Below are 13,556 nucleotides of genomic sequence, written 5' to 3'. Positions count from 1 at the left end.
CTTGTCAAAACCAAGTGTCCAAACTCATGAAGGTCTGCTTTTGGACTAGCCATTCTGTTCTATGGGTTTGCTTACATAATATCATACTGTCATAATAATACATGCTTTATAAGAGAACAGTCAAACTTCACTTCTCACGACTTTGGTTACTCTTGTTCTTTATAGCTTTTAAATTTAAATCTTAGCTGCATCTTATATCTAAAAAGATTCTTCAGAGATAAGATAGGGAAGGGAATAGGGATGGGTGGGTGGGGATGGGAATCAGGTGTAGGGAAAGCCAGGGAGAGAGGGCTGGGAGAGTGAAGGAAAATCGGGGGTGAGTGGGGTGGGGTATTTCTAGGATGTGCCCGAGATGTGGGATGAGGGAGGCTCTAGGGAGTCTATGAGGCTGACTCTAGCTGAGACTCCTAGTTAGTGGTGAGGGATATGGAGCCTGAAGTGGCCACCTTCTGTAGCCAGACAGGACTTCCAGTGGAGGGATAAGGGCACCAAGCCACCCACAAAAATCTTCCACCCAAAATTTGTCCTGACTATAAGAAATTCAGGGACCAAGATGCAGTAGAGACTGAGAGAATGGCCAACTAATAACTGGCCCAACTTGAGACCCATCCCATGGGCAAGAACTAATCCCTGACACTATTAATGATACTCTGTTATGCTTGCATTCAGGAGCCTAGCATAACTGTTCTCTGAGAGGTTCCACTCAGCAGCTGACTAAACATTAGACAGAGCTCAAGGAGTCTTCTGGAAGGATTGGGGGAAGGACTGAGGGATCCAGAAAGGATAGGGACTCCATAGAAGACCAATAGTGTCAACTAACCTGGACCCTTGGGTCCCAAAGACTGAACCAAAGAGCATCTATGACCTGGACCTAAGCCCCCCATACATTACGTAGCAGATGGGCAGCTTGGTCTTCATGTGGGTCTTCCAACAACTGGAGCAGAGGCTGTCCTCAGCTCTGTTGCTGCCGGTGGTTCCTGTTCCCCTAACTGGGCTGTCTTGTCTGGCCTAAGTGGGAGAGGAAGTGCCTAGTCCTGCAGCGACTTGATGTGCTAAGTGGGGTTGTTGGGGCTGTCCTCAGAGAAGGGGAAGGGTGACTGGGCGGAGGGTGGCTGTGATAGGGATATAAAGTGAATAAATAAATAAATTAATAGAAAAAAAAGAAATGCCTTCTAAAGTGTTTGAGGGAATCATAGATATTATTTCAGAAAATTACTCTCACATTGTTCAGGAAAATATATTTGTGTCATATAACTTTTCTATAATTTTGCTTTGTGATTGTTTAAAAATTACACAAAACAAAACAAATAACACCCCCCCCACACACACAAATATCCCTAACATCAACATAATTCCAACTTTCTTTACTTCCAGATGAACCACTAGGTGGAGTCCTTGGACCAGAGAGCTGGTTTTTTAAGAGCTAGAAAGACCTTGAAGTTAGGTAGGGAGATATGGGGGAACAAGGGGGTAGGGGAGGCAGAGGGATCTGAGAGGAGGTGAGGGACAGGAGAGAATATGAAAATGTACCAAATGAAATTCTCAAAAAGTAAATTTTAAAAAGATGTAGGAGTATTTCTCGACTTTAAAAAGGGGAACTGTGGCAAGACCTTTAGGGGATCCCAGAAGAGCAGGACATTGGACACAGTTATTTACACTGTTAGATCTTGGCTTGGCTTGGCTTGGCTTTGCTTGTGACTGTGCCCTGGTTCTTTCTTTTTGAATAGAAAGTATTTAATTTATTTTTATAGGAGCCCACAGTTGAGAGTATTGAACTTTTACAAGAGATTTGGAAGCTTTATAGCGACTTTGAATTTTTAAAGAGAGTAAACTTTTTCTAAAAAATTATTTTTTAATTTTATTTAGATTAGTATCTGTCTTCAGACATAGCAAAAGAGGGCATCAGATCCCATTACAGATGGTTGTGAGCCACCATGTGGTTGCTGGGAATTGAACACAGGACTTCTGGAATACAGTCAGTGCTCTTAACCCCTGAGCCACCTCTCTAGCCCTGAGACTGAATTTTTAAAGTGTTCAAATTTATAAAGTTTGTGGGGCTTTTAAAGTTTGCAATATGTTTTATACTGTAATATTAATATGAGATCTTAGAGATAACAATAAAGGAAGTGTTATGCTTACTAAGCTATTGATATGTTTGTGCGTCAAGTTGGTAAGGAATCAGTTATGCCAGCTAGCTTTGACACAAGATAGAGTCATCTGAGAGGAGGGAACCTTAATTGAGGAAATTCTTCCATAAGATCTGGCTGTAGCTAAGCCTGTTAGGCATTTTCTCCTTTATGATTAATGTAGGAGGGCCCAGTCCATTGTGGGTGGGGGCCCCTCTGGGCTGATGGTCCTGTATTCTATAAAAATTCCAGTTGAACAAGCAAAGAGCAAGCTAGTAAACAACAATTCTCCAGGGCCTCTGAATCAGATTCTGCTACAGATTTGTACCCAGATTGAATTCTTGTCGTGACTTCCTTGGGTAATAAACAGTGATGTGGAAGTGTAGGCAAAATAAGCCTGTTGCTCCCCAAGTTGTTTGGTCATGGTGTTTTATCACATTAGTTATCCTAACTAAAACAGAAATTGTTACCAGGAGTAGGGTGTCTCGCTAGCAAACAAATGGGTGACATCTAACCAAGTGGGTTCTGATATCCTTATGATGTTTCAAACATTTTTCTTTTAAATTAAATTTTCTGCTGCTAAGCTTTTCTCAGTCTGAGCACACTGACATTTTAGGCTGCATACTTCTTGGTTGTCAAGCCTTTGTGCACACCGCAGGGAGCTTAGTAGCATCCTTGTATTCTACCTCATAGATGGGAATGACACTCTGCAGCTGTCAAAAATGTTTGCAGACATTGCTAAAGATCCTCTGAAAAAGAAAGCAGATCTGGCTGAGAACTTTTCTTTTAGGTAATAAGACATTCTTGGCTCTTGTCACTTTGGTTCTTACAGGAACTGGAATTCCTATAATAAGAGGCTCCATAGGAATGCTAAGAGATGTCTAGTCACCCTTAGTGTAGATAGTCTATGTGGTGGTTTAAATGAGAATGGTCTTTATAGGCTCAGATATTTGAATGCTTGGTCCCCAGTTAATAGAACTTTTTGGGAAGGATTAGGAGGCATGGTTTTGTTGGAGCAGGTATGTCACAGGTATGGGCTTTTGAGGTTTCAAAAGTCCATGCTTTCTGTCTCTGTTGCTTTCTCTCTCTGTCTCTTTCTTCCTCTCTGTCTCTCTCTGTCTCTGTCTCTCTGTCTCTGTCTCTCTCTGTCTCTCTGTTTCTGTCTCTGTCTCTCTTTCTCTCTCCTGTCTATATAAATCAAGATATAAACTCTTAACTGCTGCTCAAGCACCATGATTGCATGCTTTCCACCATGATGATAATAGACTAACTCTCTGAAACTGTAAGCAAGATCCCAGTTAAACGCTTTATACTTTAAGTTGCCTTGATTGTGGTGTCTCTTCAAAGCAATAGAACAGTAACTAAGGCAGAAGTTGGTACCAGGAGTGGGGTATTGCTATGACAGGCCTGACTATGCTTTTATTTGGAGGAATGTGGAAGACTTTGGACTAGAAAAATTGTTGAACACTAAGTGGGACTTAGTGGGCTATCACAGAAGACAATCATGCTGAGAGCAATGTAGACTATGGAGGCTTAGCTCAAAAGGTTTCAGAAGGAAATAATACTAGAGACTGTTCTTGTGATATTTTGGTAATGAATGTGTGTAGGCAGCCGCTTGGACGATAAAATCCAAGATGGCGCAGGTTCCCGATACACTGTAGCAATAGACGGTTCCACTGCACATGTGCCCCTCCGCCTCTGCTGCCCACCTGCAGCAATGACAACAGAACACCGAGACTTCTTCTCTCAACAGTTTACTCAGGAAATTTTCTTTTGTGTTACAGCTCTCCTAAGTACCCAGGTGTTACTGCTCTTTAAGGTACCTAGGTATTACAGCTCTCCTAGGTTCTTAAGTATCACAGCTCTTCTTGATGGCACGGCTCTTCTTGATGTCTTGGCTCTTCTTGATGTTTCTTCCTCTTCCTCTTCCTCTTCCTCTTCCTCTTCCTCTTCCTCTTCCTCTTCCTCTTCCTCTTCCTCTTCCTCTTCTTCTTCTTCTTCTTCTTCTTCTTCTTCTTCTTCTTCTTCTTCTTCTTCTTCTTCTTCCTAGGTGCTGCAGGTCTGCTTGCTTCTGTGGAGTGGCCTGGAATGGCTGGAGACAGCCCCTTATATACCCGAGCTTGAGCTGCCAAATCCTCCTGGATTGGTTCCCTCATTAGCATACACCTGCTCAGGAGAGGCGCATGCGCAGCATACACCCGCTCGGGAGGGGTGCATGCGCAGTGGAACCGTCTATTGCTACAGTGTATCGGGAACCTGCGCCATCTTGGATTTTATCGTCCAAGCAGCTGCCTACAAATGTGACTGCTTTCTTCCCTTGTTGGAAAAAAAAAAAATCTACCAGAGGATAAAAATGAAGTGTTTTGGAATAATGTTAGGAAAGGAGATTTCAAGACAATGTAACTCTGACTTTGTCACATGGTTACCAGTGATTACTCTGATGCAGATCTATAATGCAAAAGAGCAAGTGAAACAACAAGAAATACAAAATGGGGCTCTGCTCAGGGTTTTCAGGAAACATGGAAGAGGCTCGGAGAGTTGGAGCAGGAGCTGAAGGACTCTTGTGATCTCTGGGTGCCTTCCAAGGGGAAAAGGGAGGATGTCACTGGAATCATCTTCCACATCAGTGCCAGCCTGCTTCTCTTCTGTTACCTTCAGTGCCTGATGACATTGCCAGCTCTTCCCGTCCTCCAATGTCTTACATCACTTCCCAGGAGATGAAGTGTATTCTTCACTGGTTTGCCAGTTGGTCAGGTCCCCAGCGAGAACGTTTTCTACAAGACCTGGTAGCTAAGGCAGTTCTGGGAAAGCTACAGCCACTGCTGGATGGCCTGGAGCGGCTCAGTGTGTCTGCGGCAAATCGACCACCTTGTATCTTTGAGTGTCAGCTACGTCTCTGGGATCAGTGGTTTCGAGGTTGGGCTGAGCAGGAGCGCAATGAATTTGTCAGGCAGCTGGAGGTCAGTGAGCCAGATTTCGTGGCGAAGTTTTACCAAGCAGTGGCTGCTACTGCTGGTAAGGACTGACAGGCATTCAGATCAAGAAGAGAATGACACGTGATCAAGCCAAAGCCATGACTGCAGTGATGATTCAGTGCAAGTGTGTCACTTAAAGATTCACCTGAACTGCCAGGGTAGTGGTCTGCCTTTTATTCCAGCACTCAGGAGGCAGCCTGGTCTACATAGCAAGTTCCAGACCAGCCAGCACTACAAAGTGAGACCCTGCCTTTAAAAAAATGTTTTTTTGCATGAACTTCCTATTGAGTGCTAGCACTGTTTTTACCCTAGTCGTATGCCACCTGGACTCTCCTATTTTAGCAGATCTGATTGTTTACAGGAGATGTCTAAATCTCAAGAATTTAATGACTGCTTTTGTTACTATAACTAAAAGGAACCAGTGTCTTGTAACTCAAGCCTACAGCTGGCCCAAATGTGGCTTGTTTTGCCACATTTACTCAACTCTAGCATAATTATGTGATTTCCCAACTGCTATATTTCCCAGAGAGGATTTAATAAAATTAAGGAAAATTAAAAAAAAAAAAGAAATACAAAATGTACATTTTGAGGAAGAAAAAAAATAGTATCAAGGAAATGTAATGTTGGAGGCAAGCCTTTTGCTCAAGGAGAAGTTTAAGAAAGGCTTAAGGAGAAATGAAGTAAAGGGAGTGGTGACCTCACCCAGGAAGCTTCCAACTCATGAAAAGCAACGCTTATTCAACAAAGGAAAGCTTCAACATGTCAAAGCCTAGGCAAATATAAGTCATGGAGGGGACCAGGTTTCAGCCTAAGCTGGCAAGCAGGACTTGGTAGCAGGTTCCACAGGGTTCTGGATTTATAGTTAAGGAGGATACAGGAGTGAAGGGGTATGGAATCTTCTGTGAGCAGGGAAAGCTGCTTCTTTTATAACTTGCTCTCAGAGCAGTAGAACCATAACTGAGACAACTGTGATCCAGTTATTTAAAATAAAATCCATAACATGCCCCACCTAATAGTGTTTGATAATCTTTACCTTGAGTGTGAGCATCTGGGAACAGGTATTGGATGTGGTCAGCCCTTTCCTGTGTATAGTGATAGTGGTGCCAGTGATTAAAGGAACCAGGGCTTCGTAATGCTAAGCAGGTGTTCTACCACTGAGCCAGACCTAGTCTGCCCACTTTTCTTTTTTTTTTTTTTTTTTTAGGTGCCATTTACTCATTATAACCTTCTCCATAGCTTTTCAACTTCCTATCCCACTAGCTAGCCCCTGAATGAGCCCAGACACTGCAGTGTGGGCAGGTGCTTGTAAGGCTGCTGTTTGGCTACTTGGTGTTCTTTAGCACACACACACACACACACACACATGTGTCTGTCTTACTGGGGATTAAATCCAGGCCTCATGTATTGCAAGTGGGGTTGGCACTCTTCCACTAAAGACATATCTCGGGTTGGCTTTCTTTTTTCCCTTCCTTTCTTCCCTTCCTCCTCTCTCTCTCTCTTTGATGCAGGGTTTTGGGTTTTGTTATATAGTCCAGGCTGGCTTCAAATTTGAGATTCTCCTGTCTATACCTCACGAGTAGTGAGATTATAGTATGTGCTACGACAACTTCGCTCTCCATACATCTGGATTCTACACTCTTTGTAAATAACGAGCTGGCATTTTTTAATGCTTGGGTTCTAGAGACTTAACAGTATACTCCTTAGCTTGGTTTTAATTCAGAAATAGTTTTGATGCAGATATGGGGAAAGGATTCATATTAGCATTGTGTCACTCCACTTGGCTTATGCTAATACTCAGACCTCCATTTTAACAATGCACATGGCAAAGTAGGACCCTTACCCACATGTACTATGTACCGTATACCCCGTCTATACAGCACATCTGGTAACCTATGACCCCACCTATCCTGGGCTGCATGCATACCCCTCTCTGATCTGTGAAATAGGTTCCTCCTCTCATGAACAATTACAAATCCTATTCAACCACACTCTAGTTTGTACAGAAGCTAAGAGGCTGACCAGGCTTGAACTGGTTTAGGGTCCATGCACAATAAGGCAAACTGAGTACTCTCAGTGAACTTTCAGAGAGAATCCCCTATTGCCACTTTTTGCCTATGCATACTTAATTGTGTATGCACATGATTAAAATCAGATCATTATGGAACATATGTAGTGAGCCTATGTAATGCAGACTTGTCAATCAAAACAGAACGACCTCCCACTATACCCCTTAGCAACCAAACTCCTCTTGGGTTCCATAAAAGGAAGACCCCAATATAACTGGGGCCCTTAAGTACCTTCTCAACTCATGTAGCCTTTTGTGAGTCATTGTGTGACATTGTCTGGCCTATTTTGTCGCTTTGCTTTGAGTAAAGTTTTGATACTTTGCAAAGCTGTGTGAGTCCTTATTTCAATTCTTTGAAAAGGCCAAGGACACCAGGTGGTGGTGGTGCACACCTTTAAGCCCAGCACTTGGGAGGCAGAAACAGGCAGATTTCTGAGTTCGAGGCCAGCCTGGTCTACAGAGTTCCAGGACAGCCAGGGCTACACAGAGAAACTCTGTCTCAAAAAAAAAAAAAAAAAAAAAAGGCTAAGTACTTGGAAACATCCAGTCCAGACCCTAACCACTGCTAACAATTTCACAGCTTTGATGATGTCCTTAAGGATATTTATCCTCTCCCGATACAGAATTCCAGAAACATCCACTTACCCCTTCACAGTCTCACTCTGACAACCCTGCCTTGTCTATGTTTGTGGTGGACTGCTATGGGCGGTCTGTTTCCTTCTTAAGAGCTCTATCTCACTCCCTTCCTGTCATAGAGCTTCCATGGCTATGCTGTTGTACAAGCAGTTCTTGTGGCTATCACTGCTCAAGACAGGCTCAGCAGAGTCCCCCAGGGAAGCAGAGCCAAGAAAGGGCTAGGAAATGAGTTTGGGGCTGGACTAACACCAGCTGCACTTGGGAGATAGACAGCGGTGGTCTTTTCATTTGTCCTAACATGAGACAAGCAGGTCATAGGGGAAGAAGGGCATGACTTTAATGAAAATGGGGTCCAGGTAACAGTGCTCCCATTAGGGATCCCCAGACTCTGGTGCATTCATTCCCAAAGTTCTGAACCAGCCTTGGATTTCTGAAGCATTGCCCATTCCCCACTTCCTCAGTTTTAGCTGGTGTCCTTTCTTTACCTGCAACTAAAGGATTCTACATACATGCTTTGCGCCTCTCAGGCCATGGTGAAAATCCCAAGAGGCAGGGATTTCAGTAACTGTGGAGGAGGCAGGCCACCACTCAGCTAAATGGTACTTGTCATATGTAGGGGACCTCAGGGTCCCCTTTACCTTACTTGGCTTTGATGGCGCAAAGAGGGTCTCTTATTTTTAAATTTTAAAACTGTGTAGTGTGTGTGTGTGTGTGTGTGTACACGAGTGTTTGTGTAGCACAGCAAGCATGTGTAGGTCCGTGGTCAGCCTGTGGGAATTGATTCTTTCCTTTCACCATGAGGGTCCCAGGAATCAAACTCAGATACTCAGGATAGGAGGCAAGTGCTGGCCCCCATAAAGAAAGTCTCTGACAAATGATATCCTTGAGTTGTAACCCTGGGTTTCCCTCTTTATTCTATTATGCCAACATTTGTTAAAACCCTACTTGGGATATTGTGGTGGTTAAAATTTTACACTGTGGGATCTAGGATCACTGTGGGACCTAAGAGGCAGGCCTCTGGATGTGTTTATGAGGGATCATCTAGATTGAGGTGGAAAGACCCATCCTGATTGCTCCTAGTGTCACTCCAGGATTGGAGTCTCAGACTGTGTATGAAGATAAAGAGAGCTAGTATAAGTGAGCATTCATCTTCCTGACTGGATACAGCATAACCAGTTGCTTCAGGATTCTGTCACCATGACTTCCTTATCACAGTGGCTTATTCTTTGGAACTGGGAGCTGAAATAAGCCTTCATCCTTTAAATTGCTGTTTAAACATTTATTTTATTCTGAACTTATGCATGCATATCACATGTGTGCCTAGTGCCCACAGAGGTAAGAAGAAATTGAATTTCTTGGAACTGTAGCTACATACAGTTGTAAGCTGCCAAATGGATACTAGGAATTGAATTTAGTCTTCTACAAGATCAACAAGTGTTCTTTGATTTATTTGTTTGTTTGTTTGTTTGTTGTTTTTGTTTTTTTCGAGACAGGGTTTCTCTGTAGCCCTGGCTGTCCTGGAACTCACTCTGTAGACCAGGCTGGCCTCGAACTCAGAAATCCACCTGCCTCTGCCTCCCAAGTGCTGGGATTAAAGGCATGTGCCACCACCGCCCGGCTCGTTTGTTTTTTTGAGACAGGGTTTCTCTGTGTAGCCCTGGCTGTCCTGGAACTCACTCTGTAGACCAGGCTGGCCTCGAACTCAGAGATCCGCCTGTCTCTGCCTTCCAAGTGCTGGGATTAAAGGCGTGTGCCACCACTGCCGGCTTTTTTGTTTGCTTTTGAGACAGGGTTTCTCTGTGTAGCCTGGCTGCTCTGGAACTCACTTTGTAGATCAGGCACAGAGATCCATCTGCCTCTGCCTCCCAAGTTCTGGGATTAAAGGGGTGTACCAAGTGGTCTTATCCAACCACTGAGCCATCTCTCTAGCCCCTTACATTGCTTCTTGTCAGATATTTTGTTATAGTAATGAGTAAAGTAATGAATATAGACATCAGACAGATCAAGAACCCATAAAGTGATCTACATTTCACCCACTGGCCAGCACTGAGGCTCAGAGTTTTATCTTGAAAAGAAATACAGGCCCCTTTGCAATGGGATGTTAACTCTTTTATTAACTCAGGGTTAACATTAGATTTGCTTCACTGATTTTTTATTTGAAGTTGTGGATTCAACAGAAAACAGCTGAGTCCTTGCCACTTACAGGTGACAAGACAAACACATTATACTCAGAGAGGAGAGCAGGACCATATGGAGAGAGACGAGGTTGGAAAAATTTAAGGCAAATGTTATTCCCTCAGCTCAGGGAACTGACCAAGCAGATCTGCGCATTTCAATGAAAATATATGAAATATTTGTCAAAATAATTAACATCGGTAAAAATTAGAACACATAGCTTATAAAATGCCCACACAGGCTTGGCAGAAAATCAATCCAGCTCTATCACATAGGCTTGTACCATACTGGACCAGAGCAGCATCCACCCAAGAACAGAGTCCTGAGCGCAGAGGCCAAATGCACTTGAAAAGCAGTTGTGTGCCATGGAGAGCTGGCGATTAGTGATTCGGGGGCTGGCTTTGCATGTTTAAGGAACTGCCTGGCCATCAGATGTCTTTTGGCTAGTCCTAAGTAGCTCCGTTGGGCCCTCCTTCACAGGCTCTGTATGTGTAGATGGCTGGTGGTTCGGGCCCAGGAGGCTCCAGGGACACAGGTAGAACAGTCACATGGACAGCTCGTCTCACTCAGAAGAGAACGCTGAAGAGAGGATGTGCGGACCTACTTCGGTTTGGTGCTGGACCTTCCAGGCTGGGGCTGCCATTTTGGAAGGAGCTGACTGTGTAGACATAGATTCTATCCCCAGTGGTCATACATCTTCTGCCCTGAAACCTATTTTATTTACAGTCTGATCAAACTGTCCCTCAGGCTGTTTGGTGGCCAGTGATGCACAGGGAGGAAGCAAGGCCTATCATCACAGGTGAGGACAGCATAGGATCCTGTCAGCCAACTCGGTGAGATTTGTCACGGCCACACAAATATGTGGGAGGAGGACTTGATGTGATGCCAGGCACCTCTCTTTTTCTGCTTTGGTCTTGAAGTTTCAGTAAACTAGGGTCCCAGAAGCCACTCCGAAGCTGCAGGTATAAGTCTCATAATTCATTTTGTTCCTATTTTGAGTTCAACTTTCGACTGCAGCCAGCAAGCAGAGTTCAAGGGGATTTCTGTCAATTTAGCCACATATCCTTAAGGGCCAACTCCACCTCGTTCAGGTGCTCAGAGATGCTGCAGTAGGACCCAGCTCTGGGTGGGGAGATACAGCTGTCAGATGCAGGGCCACCCCAAGGAACAGGCTATGGCTGACCATCTGTAGGAAGGTAGATGGGCAAACAGGCAGACAGGAGGACCCTGCCCTCTGCGGACAGCTGGTACCCCTACCCAGCCAGGAGGCAGGTGCGGCAGCAAAACTGGATGAAGAGCTTCCGTTCGCAGAGCCGATTGGACTTCACCATCTCGCAGAAGGTCTCATCGGCTGGCAACAGAAAAGGAAAAGGAGGGATCAGATTTCAGTCCTGTTAAGATTCAACTCTTTTCCATTTGCCAGGCACTGATGGTGCGTGTGCCAGGCAGGACACAGGGTCTCCCTCACAAGCCATTTCAATGCAAGGTTCAGGGAGGCCCAGGTGGCACTGGGGTATGGGACTTCTGCTGAGCTTCAGTGAGAAAAGATGGAGGGAGTTCCTAAAAGTGAGATGGAGGGTCTGCCACGGGGGTCATTGTTACTCATGTGAGCCTCCTTCTGGGGGCACTGTGTTGGTGACTGGTCATGAAGAATAGGGTGTAGCCAGGGGTGCAGGGCTGGAGCAGGAGGGAAAGCAGGCTTCAGGAATGCAGTCTAGGGGATATTCCCAGGGGGGAGGTGGCGGGGAGAAGACGGGCAGGCAGGACTCAGTGATAGGGAAAGCAGTGGAGGCTGGAACCCCTGCCTCTACATTGTTACTTGGGAGCAGGCTGTCCAATGGTAGCCTCACTTTCTAGGGCTGGTACCTGAGCAGGGACTTCCTAAACAGGATGCCTCCTGGGCTTTGATAGGCCAGGATTTTCCAAATCCAAAAGGCAAACAAGGCAAATAGGTCGCCTGGTAGTCGTCGGGCCATCTGCAGGGTGCTGTGTGGGCACTCTGCCAGGGGAGGGCCATGCCAGCTTTATGACCAGGGATTAGTTATCCACCCTTGGACACATGGGGGCATGGCTCCCTCCTCCCCCATCGCATAACAGGACATGGTGTCCAGCACTGGTTCCATGTAGCTCTTCCCTGATGCTCAGTACAAGTCCCCCTTCCAATATGGTAACCTGCTCCTGTCTAAGGCCTCCAGGACATACATAGGCCTCTGCTGACCTTCCTCCTGCCTGGCATGCCCACTGTCTGGATTCCTTCCGAGTTTCTGTTTGTTTGTTTGTTTTTAATAATGCATCCTCCCCACCCCTACCATCTATCTGCAGAGCCAGGGCCCTCCTAGCATAGGTAAGGAAGCTCCTTGGAGATAGCTAGGGCTCAACTCTGTCCTCCTAGTACCAAGGATGAGGCCTTTCAGGTCTCCTGGTGTTGACCTTTTGTATGGGAAGTCATACTCCAGCTGCCTGGAGCCTATGTCAGGAGACTACTGATAAGTCATGTAGCCAGAGAGATGGTTGATCAGGTCAGGAGTGAGCACTCCTGCTCTGGGAAGTCATGCCCCCACTCTCTCCTCTTTTCACTGCCTCATGGGCAGCTTTGAGGCCACTCTGCAGTGCTCACCATTGCTGCACGTGTGGTTGGTGATGCAGGACGTCCCCAGCTGCGTGAAGCCGGCTTTACATCTGCTGCAATTCCTACTGGAGCCCTCGCAGCTCAGGCAGTTTTCGTCACATCTGTGGGAAGACATCAGCTCCCCCTGAGCTTTGGGGAAGAGGCCCCACTACACGGGGGTCCCATCCCAGAACTTCCCAGCATGGATTCCCAAAGTCTCAGGAGTAACCGGGACCCTCAGGATACCCTGACATGCACTGACAACATACACCATTCTTGTCTGACTGACCTCTCTGTTGCCATGGGAAGGCAACGGCTGTCCGAGTCAGTTGGCAGGAGAGTTCTCAGGAGGGGAGGCCAGGCCTTTCTGAGACTCTCTGTGGCCCACCTCAACAATCTAGTAGACACTAATCTACTCCCAACGACATGTGTGCCTCCCGGAGCTTCCAGCCATCCAGCTGTGACGGCTGTAGGCTTGGGGTGGGGGACACAGACTGCCTAGGACCACAATGAACCTGTTTTCTGGAGCTGACCCTAAAACTTGTGCTACCTCCCAGGCTAGTATGCTTGACATCTGCTAGACATCTGGGAAGGAGGCGAGCCTATCTCTAGTCCTGCTTCCACAGACAGACAGACAGTCCTGGCCCAGCCTGACCCCTGCTAATGCAGAGTGCTATGATCTCGGGTCACAAAAGTGGACCACGCTTGAAGTCCACACTCAGCATTCTCACAGGAGCATGGGTTCTATTTTCACCTGGTTTGTGGATGTTCTGTGCGGCAGTGGTCAAGCTAAGTGGTTCTCATAAGCAGGCTCCTACAAGCCTGAATTATGTGTTGTATGGCTCTTGACAGAAACAACTTAGCGTGACTCTGCATGGTTCTCTGTATGCACTCGAGCTGTTTCTGATGCTATTTCCAGCTCCAGGTGACAGGGACTCCACAGTGGCTCATGTTTGCTTCCACCTTCCCTC

General features: G+C 45.9%; 2 protein-coding genes across 3 annotated transcripts in view; one reads left to right on the top strand and one right to left on the bottom strand.

Annotated features, from left to right (window-relative positions):
- Positions 1 to 4,725: 4,725 nt before the first annotated feature.
- On the top strand, positions 4,726 to 5,347 carry CUNH14orf119 (chromosome unknown C14orf119 homolog). Its single transcript, XM_031384333.1, is given in 2 exon segments — positions 4,726 to 4,769; positions 4,771 to 5,347. Coding segments are annotated over 2 exon segments (426 nt in total). The 3' UTR covers positions 5,153 to 5,347.
- A 4,546-nt stretch (positions 5,348 to 9,893) lies between these two features.
- Pcsk6 (proprotein convertase subtilisin/kexin type 6) overlaps positions 9,894 to 13,556 on the bottom strand; it is a 190,090-nt gene continuing 186,427 nt past the window's right edge. For both annotated transcript variants that reach the window (XM_031386912.1, XM_031386913.1), the window contains 2 exons: positions 12,595 to 12,707; positions 9,894 to 11,328 (listed from right to left, as the gene is read on the bottom strand). In XM_031386912.1, coding sequence (XP_031242772.1) covers positions 11,231 to 11,328; positions 12,595 to 12,707 — 211 coding nt within the window. In that variant the 3' untranslated portion in view covers positions 9,894 to 11,230. The remainder of the gene's footprint in view (positions 11,329 to 12,594; positions 12,708 to 13,556) is intronic.

The sequence above is a fragment of the Mastomys coucha genome, unplaced genomic scaffold (genome assembly GCF_008632895.1).
Source record: "Mastomys coucha isolate ucsf_1 unplaced genomic scaffold, UCSF_Mcou_1 pScaffold21, whole genome shotgun sequence".
NCBI lineage: Eukaryota > Metazoa > Chordata > Mammalia > Rodentia > Muridae > Mastomys > Mastomys coucha.
This window is presented reverse-complemented; position numbering and strand designations above follow the sequence as displayed.